Source organism: Sciurus vulgaris, assembly GCF_902686455.1.
Source record: "Sciurus vulgaris genome assembly, chromosome: 11".
NCBI classification, from domain to species: Eukaryota; Metazoa; Chordata; class Mammalia; order Rodentia; family Sciuridae; genus Sciurus; species Sciurus vulgaris.
Genome location: NC_136472.1, coordinates 116,311,761 through 116,332,740, shown reverse-complemented (window position 1 = coordinate 116,332,740; position 20,980 = coordinate 116,311,761). Strand labels below are relative to the sequence as shown.

General features: G+C 47.3%; 1 protein-coding gene across 1 annotated transcript in view; it reads right to left on the bottom strand.

Moving 5' to 3' along the window:
- SORL1 (sortilin related receptor 1) overlaps window positions 1-20,980 on the bottom strand; it is a 154,892-nt gene that overhangs the window by 121,526 nt on the left and 12,386 nt on the right. Inside the window, exons 2-5 of the mRNA XM_079105505.1 lie at window positions 16,661-16,777; window positions 9,050-9,175; window positions 2,346-2,507; window positions 209-276 (exon numbers count right to left, since the gene is read on the bottom strand). Coding sequence (XP_078961631.1) covers window positions 209-276; window positions 2,346-2,507; window positions 9,050-9,175; window positions 16,661-16,777 — 473 coding nt within the window. The remainder of the gene's footprint in view (window positions 1-208; window positions 277-2,345; window positions 2,508-9,049; window positions 9,176-16,660; window positions 16,778-20,980) is intronic.

Below are 20,980 nucleotides of genomic sequence, written 5' to 3'. Positions count from 1 at the left end.
TCCCTTCCTCTCACGTCACTTTTTCCTTTCTCGTTCCTGCCTCCGAGTTCATTACACTTGCAGCCCTAATTCTCAGGCCTAGAAAATGTATTTCTTGAGCTAAATGCCTCACACTTCAGGTGAGGACCAAAGGTCTGTCTACCACGAGGAAGCTCGAACTGCAGTAAGGATGTATGGAAGTTGGGACTTCCTAGAGGACACAACTCACCAAGAGAAGGATTTGACGTGTTCCTGAATCATGATCCAGGTCTGGCCAAAATCATCAGACTTCCACAGCTGCAAAGACAACAAGAGGTCATGATATGAGAAGTGCATACAACCGGAAGAGAACCACCTGCAAAACCCACTGAATCCCTGCCTCAACAGCACGCATTCTGTGCGGTCACCCAAAAGCAAACAGACAGGGAGGGAAGGACTGATGGGCACCTTTGCACTCTTCCTCAGTAGCCACTGGAAGGAAAAATGAGTGTGACTTGCATTCCATTTATGGATTACCAGAAATTTTTTCTACTTGATTCTAGCCCCCAGTTAATGGTACTTCTTGACCAGGAAATAGTGTCCTGGGGATGTGGCTCAGAGGTAGAGAACCTGTCTAGCATGTACAAACACTTTCCCAGCACTGCAAGGGGGGGAAAAGATTTAAAAGAAACTTGCAATGGGTAGCAGCATTATTTAAAATATACAAAATGTAGAAGAAACGCAAGTGTTCATCAAGGGACAAACAGATGAGCAAAAATGTGGTATATCCATACAATGGACTATTATTCAGCCTTGAAAAGGAAATTCTGACACATACTGGAGTATAGATAAACCTTGAGGACACTGAGATAAGCCAGTCACAAAAAGACAAATTGTATATGATTCCATTTACATGAGGTACCTAGAACTGTCAAAACCATAGATAGAAAGTAGAATGGTGGTAGCCAGGGGCTCAGGGCAGAGAGAAATGGGGAGTCAATGTTTAATGGACACAGAGTTCCAGCTTAGAAGATAAATTCTGTACATGGATGGTGGCAATGTAGTCCAAAAAAATGAATATACTGAATGCCAATTAACAGCACCCTTAAAAATGGTTAAGATAATAAAATGTGTATTTTACCTCAATTTAAGGGGAAAAAAAAAAAAGAAAAAAGAAAACCTATGGACTAGGAATGTGGCTAGGTGGTAGAGTGTTGCCCAGTTTGCAGTCTGTACAAGGCCCTGAATTTGATCCCTAACACCAAAAAAAAAAAAAAAAAAGGAAAAAGAAAAAAAAAATCTAAATGAGCCTTGGTCATCAAAGCTGACAGGACTCCAGCCAAGTACAGAGCACCAAAGGATATCAAGTGAACACGCAGACAAGGCCTCAAGTAATTCACTTGCTGCTCTTTGCCAAAGTCCCTCAACTTGCACTGAGGTAACCCAAGGGTTCCTCTAGTCCCAGCATATGTGTATTAGGAAGCATGAGACCAAAAATAACAATAACCCACCTCCACTGGTAAACTGACCCAGCCCACATAAGCTTAGGTTACTCCCGAAGGCAAGCAAAAGTAAACAGATCTGTGTTTTGGTTAAACAGCCCACAAAGCAAAGAAATGTTCCAAGGTTCTTCTGAACAAAAACATCTGAGGCTCCTCATCAATGTGCTCGTACAGGATCTACAGGCTTCAGAGTTTTAGGCCTGACCAACATTCTTGACTCGGCAAGCTTCACCTTGAAATATAAATCCTACTTGGCCTCTCTTCTCACCTGCTAGCTTTCCTTCCACCCTGGATTCCAAGAGGAAAACACACACATTTATGTTCTACCCACGCACGCACACAACACAAAGCAAGATATAAAAGGTAACGGTGACTTCAGAGAGGTGGTGGGCAGAGCAGCAGGTTTAAGGTGGGACTTGGGGGTGGGGCTTAGGGGCAGAGCACTTGCCTAGCATGTGCCAGGCCCTGGGTCTGATCCCCAGCACTGGAAAAAACAAACAAACAAACGAGGTGGAGGATGGAAGTAGCACAGAAATGTGACAAGAGGTCTCAGAAGACCTTAGACCCCAGACTTCTCTAGGCAGCTCTCTCTGATTAAATTCCAGGATCTCGATTCACCCCAAGGGCTAACAAAGGGGCATGATGTTTGGTGTTTAAGGCACAGGGCCTGCCAAGTGCTGGGTGCTGAGCGTTGGCAGGGGTGCAGGAGGAGGGTGCGCGGGGGACAGACCTTTCCTGAGCTGAGGTAAGTGAAACAGTAGCTAAGCTCAAAGAGGAGGAGGGAGGGGCCAGAGGTGAGGTCACCCAAAGGACACACACAATCCACCCAGGCCCAGCAGAAAAGCCCAGGAACCCCAGACAACTGAGCTCCGGAAGCTCTCTTACCTGCTTGTTGGGGTGAGACCTGTCGAAGCCCAGGAGGAGGTTGGAGGCCTTACTGTGCAGGAGGAGATCCGCTGCCCGGAATGGGATAGAAAAGCCATGAATAGTGTTGCAGAAGTCAAATGTGATCCAGAGGTACTGGGCATAAGCATCCGCAAAGATGTACTGCAAGAGAAAACAGGGACTCAGCACAGCACCCAGCCAGAGCCACCCAGCGCCTCCCCAACCCATGCGCTGGCACACGCAGGTCATGGGGACACTGGCTTCCAGTGTCATCCTCCCCAGCTCCCAACATCTCCTGGCAATGAAAGGATGCTCAGTGAAGAAGGGTGCAGTGGTGGGTCAGGAGGAGCCACAGGCAGCAAGTTGAAGCAGGTCATGAAGCTGGTCAAGCCTTTCCTGGCAGGTTAGTCAGTCACAATCTCAGGGTGACTATCTGCTGGCTGAACACAGATGAGACTGCTGTCCCTCCCTGCATGCTCTGAGCACCTATGGGACACACCATTCCAGGAAAATCAGTAAGACCATATCTGTCTAAGAAGAGAGGCTACTCGTTCTTGTTACTATGCCAGGTGACCCGGCAGCTCTGAGGACCCGGGCAGGAAGTGGCTCTGATGAGCAGGGCCTGGCCTTATTTTGCTTGTCTATGCCGGTGACTTGGAACAAGTTTGGCTGGAGAGAGGTTGCAGCCTTAGAGTTCTCTTGGGTACAACTTGAAGGAAAGTCGATTAACAGGTGTACTGCAGACCCACCGTGGTCTAGATGCGGGGGTACCACATAAAAATCCAGGATCCTTTTGTCACTCACTGGCAGCCTAGTAGGCACAGGCCAGTTCACGTAATTCACAATTCAGGATTCAGAGAGAAACCAAAGGCAGGGTCCTAGAAGAACCTATGCATGTCAGAAATGACTCCACAGAAGAGGTGAACCTTGAAGGGCAGGCAAGACTTCCACAGGGAAGGAACGTTCCACTTCTGGGGCAGTTTGTGTTTGGGCACAAAGGAGGGGGAAAAAAAGTATCATATTTTGATGACAGTCTTGAGGACCTGCAGAAAGAACTGGAAACAAGCCTGGAACGCACATGAAAGTCCTGGGGGCCAGGGTGGCCCAGGAGACCAGGCTATGAACGAGAAACCAGAGCAACTGGGCCCAGCTCCGCCCACCACCCGTCATTCACATCTAGAAGTCAATCACTCTGAAGGAATCCATGGAAGGACAGTCTCTAATGGACAACACCTGACCCAGATCAAGCTCCTTCCTCTGCGTCCTTTCAGCACGAAGCTGGGCCTGCACTAACCACTTGGCGCTCATTCCCACGTGGCTTTCACATGCTCTTACGCCTCATTCCCACGCTCTCCCCAAATCCTGACCAGACACTTCCCAAGAGCACACTCTGTGCTCTCATTTCCTCCCCAGCATCTAATGTAAATCCTCACCCTCTACAGCAGCCTAATTAAATCTAACGGAAAGGTAGTAAATGTTTTGAAAGCAGAAACTACTCTAAGCAAATGCAATGTAATAAAAACAATTATGATCCTAGGAGGATCATCATAATTTTCGCCACGAAAAGCATTCCCTAGAAATAGCCTATCTTCCTCTGCCTCAACCATCTGGGTTCCCGGGGAAGGGAGTGTTCTCCGTTTGAAAAGACTTCTCCAGAAATCTATGTCGTGGTTTCCAGCAGGATCACATTTGTGAATCAAAAAAAAAAAAATCACGTTCCCAGTCAGAGAACTTATTACTGTTTATGAGAATGGTTAAATTTTTTCAAAAGCACATAGTAGGTGCCAAGTATCAAGCACCCACAGCAGCTCAGCGCTTGGGGTAGTGCTGTCACACCCCTTTTGGTAACAAGGACTCAGAAGCTTAGAGCGGCAGAGTGGTTAGCTGCCCAAGATGACACAGGGGCAGGCAGCACTTACACCCACGCCTGACCAGTGCAGAGCCCAGCTCTTAACCATTCATCCATCCTTCTCTCTGCTTCCAACCAAAAGGTGTCATTTCTAGAATTCAATGGTCGGTCTTGCATTACCCCATTGGACTCACTTGCTGCCTCCTCTCCTAACCCACTTCTTCCATTTTTACTGGAAATTCCCTTTTCCCTCGCCATCTCAGACCTGGCTCTCCTGCAGGCTCCTTCACCTCCAGCCCTCTTTGCTCCTCCCACCTCGTGACTCTTCTTTCCTTTGCTATCTCGGCTCATCCTTCCATGCAGCTCCATCTGCTGCCTCAAGGACAAGCGCCACGGTGGTTTGACGGCTGTGGTTTGCATGTACTATGGCCCCCAAGGGGCCCTGAATTGGAAGTGTGGCAATGTCAAGAGGCAGTGAGACCTTCAAGAGGTAGGAGGACCTCATGAAGGGTACTAGGTCATTAAGAATGCTACATCTCACAATCTGGAATCCTGTCTCATCACATGAACACTCCCTCTCACACATGCGCCCACCATCTGTCACGATGTGATGTAGCCAAGAGGCCAACCTGATAGGGCTCCTCTTAGATTTTCAGCTCTAAACTGTGAGCTAAGTAAAACCTCTTTTTCTTTATAAAGTACCAAGCCTCAAGCATTTTGTTTTAGCAAAGAAAAACAGCCAAATAAAATGACTTTTACATCTACAGTCTGACTTCTCACTGAGGTTCTACCTTCACTACCTTCTTTACCTTCTCAGCTTCTCCTCTTAGATAGACCAAGATATTTCACAGTGTCCAAAACTGAATTCTTCAGTTCCCAACAAAACCTAATTCTCACTCCCTCTGCCCTAAGAGCCTTCTGTGCTATATCCCAATGCCAGGCACTGAGTTTTTACTCTGTTCCCTCCCTTTGGTCCTCACTTTAAACAGTCAACTATTCCATTAGGTATTCCTCCAAAGTCTTTTTCAAATTTTGTGCATGTCTTCCTTTTTATACCCAGTTCTACTAGCATGGTCTGTGGTCCTATTAAAGGCTGTGAGCAAACTGGGTGCAGACACTGGGTTGTATGCCTCCTTGTGTCTCCCAGGACTTCCAGTGTGTGAAACACTTGGAGGAAAGTATGAGTTTGGGTGAGTGACTAAGTAACCTCATGGTCACAAGGATTCCCTTTCCAGACTCTTTAAACTTTGATTTCCAACCCTACGTGCATACTGCTGGCAGGTATATGTCCCTCAGATACGACTCAGCTGCTCCCCTATTCAGGCTCCTCCATGGCTCCCCACGGTGCTCAAGGCTAAGAAAAATCCCATCTTTAGATGGGGCAGACTGACATTACAAAGCAGTTCAATGCAAACTCTCCACTCCTGAGAAGCGAACCTCCTGAGTATCCTGCTCAGAAACCACACGCGGGCACCCTGAAGCCTCTACACACACCTTCCTCCTGCTGAAGGCTCCCACCAGCTCTGTTGTACCTTTTAATGTCCTGTGACTATCCTTGAAGTTCCATTCCTAATCCTAAGCACCCCATGAAGATTTTACTCCTCTGACTCAACCTCACTTAACCCCCCCCAGCTCTACTCAGCAGCAGATTCCATGCATCACAGCCACATGGTGCACCTTGTAATTACATGTCACGTATGCACAAGTTAGAGAAGCTCAAAATGCCCTACTCTGCTCGTAAGCCCCTTACTGCCTGACTGACAAGCTCACTGGTGGCCAACCCCATAGGGCTGCCCGCAAAGGTGCCCTGAGAGCTGCTTCCTGAACTACGCAATCTCAGGAGCATCTTCTCCTACCCCGACTCCTCTGGACCAATTTGCAACCGCGTAATATTCTACAGGAGCTCCATCCTTTGATGATGGAGCTACGTTTCCTCTGAAAATACAAATACTTCTGGAAAAATAACAAATCTAGCTACGAATTATATCTACATGTTATCAACACAAGCAGCTCTCTCCAGTTTTGAGTGAAGAAACAGAGTTCCATGAGAGGAGGAAGGTCAGAGCAGGAAATAGGAAAAAAAGGGAAGCAGAATTGGTTATCTTGCTGGGACCAACCTCCGCCTGGAGAAAGGCAGGATCACTTCTCGTCTCCGGGGACAGTGAGGCTCTGAAGCCTACAGCACTTTAGTGGTGCTTCAAAGGGCCCCAGGCACAATTAGATATTGCCTGGCAGATGGGTGGGGCCTAGGAGGCTGGTGGAACTACCAGGTGGCTGGAGCTGCACACTGGTCCAGGGAACAGCACACAGGGGACCAGAAGAGTGAAATAGAACTGCAGGCTAATGCAAAAACAGACCTGAAACTCGTATGTCCCCACAACCACTCCATCTCCATCACCAGGTGGAGCCACGGACCACAGCCGGCAGCCTCCTCGCCCCTCCTCACCCCCCCACAGGCACACACCCCCCTCAGACTTCCAGAGGCCCCCTCTTGACATCTGAACCTCCCAGAGCAGCTTCTGACATTCACTTCAAGCACTAACAGCCCATGGACCGGAACCTCTTTACCCAGGTGATTTGCCTGGGCCTACCACACTGCTGTTGACAGGGAGGCGCCCAGCCTCGTGTGATTGTTCTCAGGAAATGGTAGGTCTGGTGGGTGATTTGCCTTCCAGGGGACAAAGGTAAAAGTAACAAAAGCAATCAGCACAATAAGAGTCATCACTTCCTTCCTGAGATGTCTGGGGAGGGTAACAGCCTTCTCTGGGGAATTAGAAACTGCAGGGAAGGCTGCCTCCCTCCTCCGCCTGCTCCAGGCCTCAGGTCCCACCATCATTAAATTCCCCATGAAAGCAACTTCTCTTTGTTCTCCTGATTCCCCATCCTGTCCAATTTCCCCAGAAGAAATCCAAGATGCCTCACCTGCATGGCTGATGGGAGATGGACTGCGAACATGTGACCCATCTCACCATGCCCCATCTAAACCTCTTTTACTCCTGTTACCTCCACGTTCTCCTTCCCTCTTGTCCCAACTCCGTGGGCCTACTCTGCATCTTCTGCAGATCTGAGGCTCCAAAAGCCCCTGGTCCTCTGTCTGCACTGAACTCCTCGTGCAGGCCCAAGATCACTTTCCTGTCTCCCAACTCTTCTGACTTGTGGTATTAGCAGCTGCTCACCACAACCTACAAGAGGCCGGAAGGAAGACAGACCTGCCTGTAGACATCTGTGCCCTAAGGTGGGAGGGGCACCAGCGAAGCTGAAAAGGGAGTCTAGAGAGACAAAAGGGCAAATTCAAGGCCATGACTCCAGCCAGGGATAGCTCTGAGATGATGTGGAAAAGTAATGGTAATAACAATAATCAGATAAGCAAAGCCAAAACCGAGCATCCTTTGCTTCTTAGGAGGCAGGGGGAACACGGATCCATCCAGGCGAGAAGCAGCACAGCCAGCAACCAGACCCTAGATGAAGCTCCTCATCTCTCATGAGCCCAGAATGAAGCAGCCCATCCACCTCTGGGAGCCCCAGGACCAGGCTTCACTGGCCACAGGGCATCGGGGGAGGTACACAGCCAGGTCCCTCCAACACCTTGTCCTCACTTTTCATCTCAGGGAAAAACTGCTCTGTCACCCTAGAGTTAGATAAGAGCGGATAGTCTGCTCCTAACTGCAGTTTCCCTCTGAGATCACCAGGCAGGGCCGATAGTTAACCATTATATACCAGTTATGACAATTCTAGCTTTTAATTATTATTATTTTTTTTTTTTAGTGCTGTATACCAGCTGGTAAACAGTCACTGCTGGGAAGTTCCTAACGCCCCAGGACCTTCGTGGAGTCCAGCAACTAAAAGGTTAATGCCCATTGGGGGTGGGGGTGATTCCTGGACCTAGCTCCAGATGGGGTCTGTTCCGATTGGTCAGGGGCCAGCCACACCAGTTGCTAAATATTCTGAATGCAGCCCTGCTAGGAGACCAAGGGTAACCTGGCACAAGGGCTCAGGAATGAGGACCCTGCAGCTCTGGCTCACTCAGCCCTTTCTGGATGAGCAGAAAACAGCAGCTCTCCTTACCACAGAAAGCTTTTCCTCCTAAGGAGTTTCGCTACAAAGGGTCTTTCCCTAGAAAAAGCCACCAGGTCTGGGGAGTGGGAAAGAGAGTAAGCAAATCCAACTCTCTGAGCAGGAAAGTCGGGCAGGCTCCATGGCTTCCCCTCCACCTGCCTGGGGCCCGGGGTCAAGCTTCCTCCAAATCCAACTGCCTGCAGGTTCTGACCCAAGACACACAGCCCCAGGCATTCCAGCTGGGAAAACAAAGGAGGGGCACAGGAGGGCTGGCGTAGTGCTTTTCTTTTCTATATTCATATAGACTGAGGAGGGGGAAGTGCGCACGCGCGCGCGCGCGCGCGCGCGCACACACACACACACACACACACACACACGGGCACCCATGCAAATGCAAGCAAGCTGCATGCATACTGAGGGTGCCAACAAAAGCAAAGTTCAGCAGCTGCTCTAAGAAGCCTCAGAGTAGACGGCAACCAAAGTCCCAGTGTACCTGGGAAACATTTTTGCCACCCGTGAATCAAGCTGTTCATTGGTCAGCAGATTTTCTGTGGTTTAAGTTGCCCTTGTTTGTCTGGAAATCCTGCCTGACCAGTACTTGGCCTGCCTGATTATGAACAGACCCACCTGAGAACTGTACTCTGTCACAAACTCCTGGGTTAGCAGAAACACAGTGGCTGGCTACAAGCCACACTGCAAAGATCACAAAGAGCACCATCGCCCCGTCCCCCTTCGGAGCAGCAATCTTTCCAAAATACAGTCCCTGAAATCAGGGCCCTGGGGTCAACCGCTTCCTTACCCGCTTGTTGTCTGCAGGACTGTGGTAGAACTGGGCGATCACAGCTCCACTGCTATTTCCCACACCAAAGTTGAGTTTCTCTGAAATCCTACTGAATGATTTTCCATAGTCATAAGACACGTACACCTGCAAGACAGCGAAGGGGAGAAAGAAGAAAAGAGTGGGTGAGGAATTAGGCGGAGATCACTCATCTGCCTCCACCTTCCATCATCTGCCCTGGACCCTGAACATCTTTCCCACTGGGTCCCTGACATCATGAAGTACTGATGCTAGCAGGAAACCCACAAAGGAAAGCAGGGCACTTCTATGTCTGGCACCAAGCACTGCAGCCACGTCTGCCTGGAATACGCTGCCTCTTTTCTGAGGCAGTCAAGTCCCTGCAGCAGGAGACAAATGCAGAAATACTGGTAACATCCTCATCATGGGTTAAGTGTCTAACAGATTTCATCCAGAGGCAAAGCAAATATGTGTGTCTGAGGAGGTAAGGGCTGAAAATATGTTTTGCCATCTGTTGAAATATCCCCAAAAGGTAATCCAGCATCCCTCTTCAGAGAAGTTTGCTGCTTAGAGCATTCCATACCCAAAGAAAGAAAACCCTCAAGGGCCTGCACCCCACAGCCTGAGATGAAGAAGTACAGATGATTAAATATGCACAAGGTAAAGATGTCAGTAGGATGAGGTGTAGCTCAGCGATAGAAAGCTTGCCTAGTATGCATGAGGCCCTGGATTCAACCGAAGGAAAGAAAAAGGAAGGAAGGAAGGAATTAGGACCAGAATCCCTCTCCCGCACTACGTTTGTGATTCCGTGCACAGGAGATGAGAACAGCAGCAGGATCCACATCTGTGCCAACAGAATTCATTTCTCCACTGCTTCCTGGTTTCTGGTGATGTGGTAACCAAGGTGATAAAAGGTAAGGCCTGTCATTCATCAAGTGCTCACTATATGCAGAGATGGTACTAACCTCTTCAAATGAATGAGCTCAGGTAACTCTCACAACAACCCCATGAGGCAAACACAATTGTTAAAATTGTTTTACAGAGAAGATAACAGGGGCTTATGAGATTAGTTACTTGCCACTGTACGAACACAGAAAACAAGTAGCAGAGTGGAAGGCAGACCAGGCTGCCTGCCTTCCAAGTCAACGATCTCAAAGCTATTTTCAACTGAGGTCATGGAGGGTAGAATGGAAATTGTCAGGGAATAAAATCAAGAGATATAATTGTAGGGGTAAACATGAATCTGATAGATGACTATAACAATGATGATAATAAGTTAATTATTTTTCAAATGATTTATGAGAAAGAGAATCAAGGGAAGCATCAAAAAAAAAAAAAAAAAAGGAAGGTAAATTCCAAGAAAAATGGGAACTACTGGACTAATCCCAGCAAGTTCATTGCCATACCTGCCTATTTAATTCAAGAGCAACATGTCTGGAGGGTTTCACCAAAGCCAAGTATTATGCCAGGCAACAGACATACAAAGATGAATCAGACGCGGCCATTAGAGAGGATGGGCGTGTAAACATGGAAATGTTTGCTAACAATGCGCTGTGTACACAATGAGGACAGGAGGGCTGTACATCAGGGACTGAACACACGGGTAGGCTGTTAACATTTCATAGATGTCAAGGTTAGAAGATGCAAAGACAGAGCCTCTGCCTTTATCTGGGTCACCATGAAAGGAACTAGCAGAAACACACAACATGTGTTCCTGACTATCAAGCGCACAATGAGGTACTGTCACAAAGGCAGCTCCAGAAATCCAGCAGCTGGAGAGCTCACAGATAACCTGAGTGGGGAAAAGGACAAAGCGGAACTTTCTCACTTCCTTCCATTCTACTGGCCAAGAATGGACACTGGAGTCCAGGTAGGTTCCTAAGCTACACAGAGCAAACTCATGGCCTTGCAAACAGGGAACCACGGCCGCCTTCAGCTCCAATATCCCATAACTTGATGTTCCACTATGATTTATTTCTTGAGCTGCACCAATGTGAGAGTGTTTATATTGGGGTAGCATTTTTCAGGACACAATACTCCTTTGTACTTATTATCTCTCTTCATCTCTAAAAATCCCACAAGTTCGTCTCCCCTTCAGAGTACTGAGGACACAGTAGGTAGTCAACAAAGACTTCTACAATGAATAAATAAGATTATAAACCAAAGATTAACTGATATGCTGAAAAAATGAACAAAAGAACGTGAACTGAATGAATTAGTGAGTGACTGAGAGAACACCACCCTCCCTCAATATCTGAGGGAGAGTAGTTCCAGGACCCCCAGAGATACCAAAAATCTGTGGGTGCTCAAGTCCCTAGCATAGCACAGTATTCCCATAGAACCTAATCACATCCTCCTTTACTTTAAATCATCTCCAGATCACTTGCAATACCTAAGACAATTTAAGAGCTCTGTAAACAGTTGTTATGTTGCATTGTTTTAAGGAACAAGACAAGAAAGAAAAAAAAAAAAAAAAAGTCTACATGCTTGGTACAGATGCAATTGTTTCTCCCAACATTTCCAATCTGCAGCCAGTTGAATCATGGATGTAGAACCCATGGATAAGGAAGGAGGGTGGACTGTAATTATTTCCATCATGAGGCAGCAAAAATTAACACTCATAGAAGTGAAGACTACGGCTAGGTCGATTTCTTCCAAATCCAGTTGTCTTTCCATTCCACAAGTTACCATCTTGGAGAACGTTCTCTTCTCCGTACTTAATGCTTCTCTGTTAAAAACAAAGCCACACACCAAATCCATAGGCCAAGCACCAGAAGGTGTGCTGGCTAGCAGAAGAACCTTTCTGAGATTCTCAGCCAAGCCACTGCACACTTCCAAGTAAAAGCATCCTCGCTACCAAAAATCCCTTCCTTCCTTTCCACCTGCAAACAAATCCCTCTCTAGGGCTAGGGGCACCACTCAGCACGGAGCACTTGCTTAGCATGCATTAAGCCCTGGGTTCAAACCCCAGCACCACAAGAAAATAAAAAAACAAAAATCTCTTGGGTCTTATACTTAACTGAAGAGTAAGTATGTAGGTGTTCATCCTATGCCTGAACATATCAAAGACAGCTCACTGACCTTCCTTGCCCTCTACAGGTTGAACAACTCCAACATAATATTTTTATCCTATTGTATTAGTCAGTTTTTCGTCACTGTGACCAAAACCCTGACAAAAAACAATTTAAAGGAGAAGTTTATTTTGGCTGACAGATACAGAGGTTGCACACCACAGTCAGCTGGCTCCCTGGCCTTGGGCCCTAGGTGAGACCGAAGTCATGGTGGAAGGGCATGGTGGGAGGAAGATGGTCAGCTCCCAGCAGCCAGGAATCTGAGAGGGAAGAAGGGTCCAGGAACAAGACAAAGACCCTGAGGGTACACTCCCAGTGACCTCCTTCCTCCCAGCACACTCCACTTGCCCACAGTTCCACCTCCTCCCGAGTCCTCTCAGTGATCAATCCACTGAGGAGGTCAGAGCCCTTGCGATCCAATCACTTCTGACCTCTGGACATTGCTGCACTGGGGACCAAGCATTCAACACATGGGCTTCTGGGGGACAGTCCAGGCACAAGCCACGACATTCTTTCTCATAATTCTTACCTGGGTTTAACTGACAAAAGACCATAAGCTCTACAGGCAAGTAACCCTTGCACACACTGAACAAAATATGAAAGTCCTCTGGAAAGTGCTGATGAACCTCACGCAGGCTGGTGGCTTCCTGGTCCTCAGACTGCACCCCCAAGAGCAAATTCCCGGTCAGGTTGCCTCCTGTTCCCGGCAGCATGCTGGTGCTGACGCACCGTCCACTGCGACCTCCAAGCAAACTAGGGCAGACAGCCTGCTCTCCCTCGTCTTGTGCTGCGACAGTTGTTGTCATCCAGACAGGTTTCTGCACTAATTGGTCCTCTCTGACCTCAACACCACGCTATTCCCTCAGAACAAAATTCAGCTCCGGAGAAGTTACTAAACTACCCCAAGATGCCAGTTAGACCCCTTTCTTTCCTCTAAAGAGGGTCCTTCAAAGTGAACAGTTTAAAGTTCCTTTCCTTATACTTCAAAACTATAATAATAATGAGGAAGGAAAAGGGAGGAAGAAGAGGACTGAAATGGACAAAAAATATGGCACGTTTGGCACTGCTCAGGTCCTTTATAACACTGCTTCTCAAATTTTAATATGCTTACAAATCACCCAGCAGGACGCTAATTCATTAGGTCCTCATTCATGTCTGGGGTGGAACCGGAAATTCTACATTTAACTCTGCACTTTTGTGTGTGTGTTTGTGTGCGTGTGGTACTGGGGATCAAACCCAAGACCCTGTGCATGCTAGACTGCCATGAAGCTACATCCCCAGCCTCAAAATTCTGCATTTCTAACCAGCTCCCATAAAACACCCATGGAACTGACCCACATACTACATTTTGAGTGGCAACTTTTTACTAGCACTTTCTCTGTGATACATGAGAACACTGCTATGGTTCAGATCTTAAACCTCTCTCAAAGGCCCACATGTGAAAGGTTTGGTATTACTGGAAGACAGTGGAACCTTTAAGAGGCAGAGCCTAGTGGGATGTCTTAGATTCCTGGGAATGTGGCCTTGAGAGGAACCATGGGGTCCTGGTCCCCTCCTTGATCCCCCTTGTCAACTGGCACATGATGTAAGTGGTTTGGTTCTGCCACGTGCTCCCCAGTATTGCCATCCAGGACCCCCACCAGAGGTCTAAAAACAATGGGTCCAACAATTATAGACTGGAACTTCCAAAGCTGAGCTTATCTCTTTATAAGTTGATAAGTTCGGGTATTTTATTATAGTAACAGAAAGTTTACTAGCCCAAAAACCAAGAGAAGGTAAACAACCTGGCCTAAGGTCAGACTGCTAATGAATGGCAGAGCCAGGATTCCAACCCAGATGTTCTGATTTCAGAGTCTGCTAAGCCAGACACCAGCCTCCCACAGGCTACAGAGTCTGTGCTGTTAACAAGAGCGGTGAAACCAATCATTCATGGCATCTTTCCTGGTTGATTTTGATCTGCTGGTAGACACTATTTCAGGATGCTCTTGGCCAATTATGTCACACCTGAATACTTTGTAACATGTATCATGAGAAAAAAGAAATAAAGAGTAAGGAAGGGTCAAGATAAGTCACATCTGTTTCATTTCATCACCTTATCACAGAAAAAAAAAAAAAAAAAATTAGTCCTGCAGGCACTGTTCTTCACAGAATCACCCAGGCTACAAGTTCAGCAGGTGAGGACTTTTCTTCTCCTGTCTAAGAGCAAACCATTCGGGATTGCAGTATCTAGATCCACCCCTCTTTACATACTGAATGGGCATGACCTTGGCCATCCCCACCACTCACGCAGGCCCTTACCTGTGTGAGTTCCTTTCCTTCAGCCTTCTGACCCAGTCTTATGAACCATGCTCTCAGACGTCTTTAAAGATAATTTGGATCGCTACCACTCCACCAACAACAACTCTGTCTCTGAGTCATAGTTTATTTTTGCATTAACTTTTCACATCAGAACATCTCAGTTTCATCTGCCAATTCTTTAATGTAGTTTGTATATGATGGAGGAAATTTCTGTCATCCCCGTTTATTAACTCTGGGCATTAAGTCTCCTTTCCATTTAATCTTATCTCATATTTCATTCCTGAATAGTTAATCACTTCAAATGTTCAATGAGCCCTTAGTGAGACACACCTAAATATTTACACAGAGTAAGAGCCAGGCTGGATAGACTGGCAATGCTGAGGGAGACCAACCCTCCTGGTTCAACCGGGGATTGAGGGGAGTCCTGGGATGTGCAGCTGTCAGTGCTGAGGCCCAGCCAGGTTGGTCACTGTAGTGAAACCACAGCCTCACACATGGCATGCACAATTGGGTTTAATTCTCATTAGCCCCAAAGTCCCCCACTGATATGCTGGGTGACCTCATGCAAATCCCTTTGTGCCTCTAAGCTCCCATCTGTGCAGGAAAACTATAAAACAATGGTTGTTCTTTTCCCTACATTGCAAAAAATATTTTCTGGACATAAACAATTAAATGCATAAAAATCCTAAGGAAGATTTTTCAACGTAATAGAATCCAGAGTTGGTTCCTGTGCCCAAAAGGGATACCTGGGAGTAATGATGGAGTTGACACACACACAGGTACCTACAGAATATCATGGAGCCAGCAGGCAGTCATACATGGCCATCTGTGGCCAGAGCTGCGGCTCACAAACTTTGACCCCATTTATAAATAGGTCAGAGTCATCACCCCAAACAAGGCTAGCCCTGCTCCAGAGCACTATACCCAGTGTTTTCCCACACACCATGGTTCTGAACACAGAATTATGCATCATGATAGCCAGTCTTTCTTTGGCCCTCCCTGCCTGTGGCTGCCCTAGTTCAGTTCACTAGCAAATATCTCCTGGGGCTCCCTCCAGTCACCTCACTCTAAATACATCCAACCCAGACAATGGATAGTCAGGAAGGAACCTCGCAGAGACCAAACCTACACTCAAAAATTACAAGAACACCCTAAAGCCTGGTATGAGTGCCAGTAAATTCACCAGGTTTCCTCTGATCAGGACACTGGGGGACTGAAGCTCTATGGTGTGTTGATCTGTCCACAGACTCACACTTCTTTACCATGGTAGACCCTGATTTGGGTCAGGATTGTTTCTCCTGCCCACAAGAAGTCTGGAACATAGGCTACAGACTGGGGATGCAAGAGCCAGTCCTGACCCTCTCATATATTTTACTTGGCCCACATGGTGTTTGTAAAACTGTACATCAGCTGCCAACTGGTAAGACTCAACAGTTTCACATAAAAATTCAGACCTCTGGGCCTCTCTTGAAAAATCAGAGAAGTTCTGGCAATTGTGGACTCTGCCTCCTGCATGGCACCCACAGCCTAGAGCCAATGAGCAATGCCCCTAGGAAGTACTTCTGTCCTTCCTAGCACCTCTCCAACAGAGACCAAGAACCAGTCACCACCTTTGAATGAAGGTACAGATGTATGTTTCTTGGACCTGTATCTGTCTCAAAAGTGGAGAAATGGCCTATTGGCCAAGTGGCCACAGACTTTAAAAAAATAATAATGATAATGGGAGAGACTTTTTTCCTTTAGAAATATAAGAGTATTGGACATGTACAGGTGGTTTCCCTCCCGCCCTTTATCTGCCTGGCCTCTCATAGGCCTTTGAGTTTAGTCTCCCGTCTTCAAAGCGCCCAATCTATTAAACGCCCTTAAGAATATGAGAAAACCCATTTTCAACAGCTCTCCCATCAGTGATGGGTTAGACACCAGCACATGGAAAAGACCAATTCAATTCCATCTTGCACAGCTCTGCTCAGGAACACTTCCCCAGCACTTTGTTAAGCAGATGGAATGATTCAGACCACCCATCACTTCCCGAAGGTAATCACACCTCTCTCATCTGCCCGTGACACTGACCACACCTCTCCATGTTCAGTAAACAAGGAACACGTGTATTAACTCCCAGATTCTCCTCCCTCTCATATAAGTCCATCCTCTAATTACCCACTGTTTTCTGGCATGCTAATCCCAGGGGATCAGAGAGGGCACAATGACGGCACCAAGGAGTGCCCAGAGCAACACAAATACTCACGTCACTGCTCTTGGGCCTCGCCAAGGCCAGGCTGTCCCGGGCTAAGGCCACGATCACGTTGCTCTTCTCTCCAGCCCAGTGCACCACCATCTGATTGTGGGAGTCGTTCAGACTGACCTGAAAGAGACAAACACGGGCATCAGGACCCCCAGTAAGAAATGGCCACACCCATGGGAAACCTAGACGCTCTCCTCCTAGGTCACTCAGAAATGACAAAATTCTGAGATGTGAGTCACTGGCCCAGCATGGTCCCTTCTCCCTGCTATGCATGCTCTTCCAGACTTAGCTTCCCTGAGAAGAAACACTCATGCCCTGGATACATTCAATGAAATTGTGAGCATCATTGGATTGCAGAAATCTTCTCAGGATCTCATTGGCCTAAGCACTTCTTTCACTTTATTTTTGTCCTTTGTCACATCAATCCCGTTACTCTGATCCTTATTCCATATGGATGACATGTACTTGGAAGACTATAAACCAAAATACTGAAATATCTCTCCCATTCAAAAAAAAAAAAAAAAAAAATTGCACCAGAGACCGAGAAAGGATAGCTAACGGGTACAGGGGAGCAGATGAATAGAAGGAATAACTTCCAACGTTCTATAGCACCGTGGGATAACCAGGGCTAACCACAATTAATTCTATATTTCAAAACAGCACTCAGAGAAGACTTTGAATGTTCCCAACACCCAGAAATTATTAATGTTTGAGGTAATGGATCCACCAGTGATCAGAACCATTACCTGGCTATGCAGATTACCTGATCGCTGCATTGTATATGTGTATTGAAATATCAGTGTACCTGATAAATATGTCATCATGTGTCAATAAAAATAAAAATATACATTTTAAAAATCCCCAGGCCAGAAAGACCACATGCTTTTCCAACTTTGGTCAAAACCAGTGTTTCTTGTGGCCTTGCAGTCACCATTATTCACTTTCGATTCATGATGAGAAATAAGAGAAAGTCATCATTGTGAGGTATCTTTAAATTTATTTTTAAAGTGTTGCAAGTAAGGAAATGTTTACCAGAAGTCAACAGAAACGACCTTTGGGTTATTGCTAACAGAAGTTCCCAGGCTTTTGATTCTGTAAACCAGTAAAATAAAAATAGATTAGAAAGGTCAACACACGACTGGGTGGCACCTTCTATTTTGCCAGGTAAGGACAATGACAAAAACAGCCATAGTGTCAGAGCTTAGCTCCTCTCTCAATCTGCTTCCTCTGCTTCCCTAGGACACTGCAGACCCTTACCCAGGCAGCAAGTGTGGCCCGAGGACCTTGTTCCAGGCAATGGTCTGTGAGAGGGGGTCCTCAGGGCCGCGACAGACCTGGCGCACACACAGTCCTGTTTCTTTTCCACATCTGCAGCCTGCATTTAAAGGACCAGAGTCCTGCAGGAGGGCAGAGCCACAGGACAGAGGAGCCTGGGTCTCTCAGGAGAAGACCCCCCACGGACGAGTGACACTCACCTTGAACTTCTCATAACTGGAAGATGTAATTACGCCACTGGGCTTTTGGGACTCGTCTGTTAAAACTGAGGAAGGACAGCCTCAGAAATAAGGCCAGTTCTCTTTACTTTCTGGAACACTAACTTTCCTTTCCCTGATTTCACCACCCAGTGACCGAACCACTGGGTCACTGCTCACTGATGGACACCAATTCAAGGGCTGGCATTTCTGAGCACCAGAGCTAAACATTTCACACAACCTGTGTGGACAGCAAATTGATGAAGACACAAACAGAACTTCTGGCAGCTCGTGCAATAACCAGAAGCAGGACAAGGCCCTCCAAATCAGGAGCATGTGAGTCTCTCTTGCTGAGCTACGACTGAGATAACCTGTCCATCAACCACCCTGACTGCTTCAGGGACTCCGTGGTGCCTTGCTGGGTCTAGCCTGGGTAGCACAAGGACCAATGAAAGTTCCAGTCTGGTTCAACCTGCTCTTAAAGCCACTTTATCAGGGCTTTGCAGTAGAAAACCCTCCCTCCCCCAGAGCTCCTTTCTCCCTCCTTCCCCTCCACCCCTACCACACCTTAACTTGCCACGCCCACTCCTTGGGGTGCTCTCAGACTTCACCAGGGAAAAGAGAAACACCTGGGCCACAAACTTGGAAGCCAGATTAACCAAGGAGCTAATCCTTAACGACTCTGCTTTGGGTTTTAAGCACCTGCATTTAATTTGATCTAGGATCCAAATTCTTTTGAAAAACATTTGAAATGAGACCTCTTTAAAGAAAAAGACTCTTGATATTTTTTTAGGAAAATATGTTAGTCCAAACTGTCACTTCCCATTCCCTAGATAAGTCCAGGCAAGCATCAACAGAAGAGTGCAAATAAAAAACAGAAATAAATTATTTAACTCAGGATGCTACAGGCAAAAGCAGCTAAGGGAATCTCCCCAAGTCACCAAAGTCCCCCTCCAACCTTCTCTCTCCATCTCTTCACCTCCAGCTCAGGTTTCTGGTAAGAATCTGGAAGCATCTGTGGATAAGAAGCCCATCAGCAGGCACCCTAGGAATTCAGGCTAAACAGTCCTTTCCCCTACATATCCACCCTCACCCTTGGAACCAGAGGGGAATAGAGAACTATGCAAATGTCAAGATGATAAAGGATCAGGGACCTACAAGAACCACCCAAGTTCACCCAGGGTCTGGGATGAAAAACCCTCCAATATTCAACCCGGGCATCCTCAAAGAAGATGGTCAAAGTGCCCCCTCTGGCAGGTAACCATCAGAAAACTCTTTGAACAAGCTACAAAGCTTCCAGGGATCAGAGTAGGGAAGAGGTCTAAAACAACCTGCTGAAGTCTTTCTATGCAGAGGATATGAGATTTATGAGATCCCCCCAACTGATCCTAAGGGGTGAAGGGTCAGACTGATCACAAAAAAACAAGCATCAAAATATCCAAGGGCTTTTTCTTTATGAAGACAGCCTCAAACAGGCAAGCTTGGTGAGACATATTTATAAAATTTAAAAAAAAAAAAATCCTCTTCTATCAGTTGTCCATAAGAGCAGACTGTATAAGGCAGCCCAGTGGAGGGAAAGAAAACAAATCCCTGGCAAGAAATGGCTTGTCCAAGGGCCACTAGGCACTCACACAAACAGTTCCGCTCCTCCCTTGCCAAGATGTCAGGCACATCCTGGTCATGAGAATAACTCCCTGGTGAGTCAGGGTTGATCCCTGAGGCAGCCCAGGTGCCTGTCCCCGCAAAGCACATAACCAAAATCAGAGGTAGGAATGGATGCACTCAGAGGACAGGGGAGCCAGCAGGGAGGTGGGAAGGCTATAAACACACTTAAAGCCAAAAGATACAGTCTACTCTGGCCTCACCTTCCTCCTCTTCATCCTCCGCCCCCACAGGCAGGAGAAGCCTGCTCTGACTCCTAACTGCAGTCCACACAATGTGACCAAGAAGCCAGCAGCCCAGGGCAGCTCCCCGCAATCAAGAACAAACCACAGGTCCCCATGGCAAGAGCCCTTTGGGTCCGAGGTGCTTCCCAGTTTGTTGGATGCTTTTCATTCCCCGGGGATCTCTCCCTGAATTCCCCCACCAGTCGCCAGCACCCAGTGGGCAGCTGCAGGCTTCCAGATCATTCAACGCAGCCTCTCCCACTCAGGTCCTACACACTGACCCAGAAGACGAGGGCCTGGGAGGAGGTGGGAGTGTAGCTTTTGCAGGAACATAACCTTGACGTGCAGTCAGTCATAACGACAACCCCAGGGCGTGAACAACCTTCCCTCTCTGTCTCCGGCTCACAAGGCATAGCTGGAGCCTGATAAATGAGACACAGTTAATTGGAGCTGTAAAGCCAGCAGGGAGGGAACCAAGTGCCTCCCCTCAGAAGGCAAACAAAAATGGCATGCCAGGGGAATCTCTGAACAGAACCTGCAGCAGGAACCACAAACGGCATCGGGGAGGAGGGCAGGTCTCTGCCAGGCTCACAAGCAGGTGGTTAAGATAACCCACAGAGGGGACCTGGCCCAGGATCTGAAACACCAAGAGGGCCCCAACCCAGACCGATTACTGATTGAGAAGCCCCCTAAAAAGAGCCCAGGAATTGGTATTTTTAACAGACCCCAGTGTCTCCAATGTAGCCTATTCAGGGAACAACCAATCTAGCCCAGTACGCTGCCTTCAGGCAGGACCTGGGACTAAATGAGAGGGGCTAGAGAGGCACTCTTTTGGTGGGGAGGGGTTGTCTTTGGGGATTTGACATGGTTAAGACTTTATGAACCTTGAAACCAATATGCCAAGTGAAATACACACACAAAAGGTCACATATTGCAAAGATTCCATTTATATGAAATATCCAGGG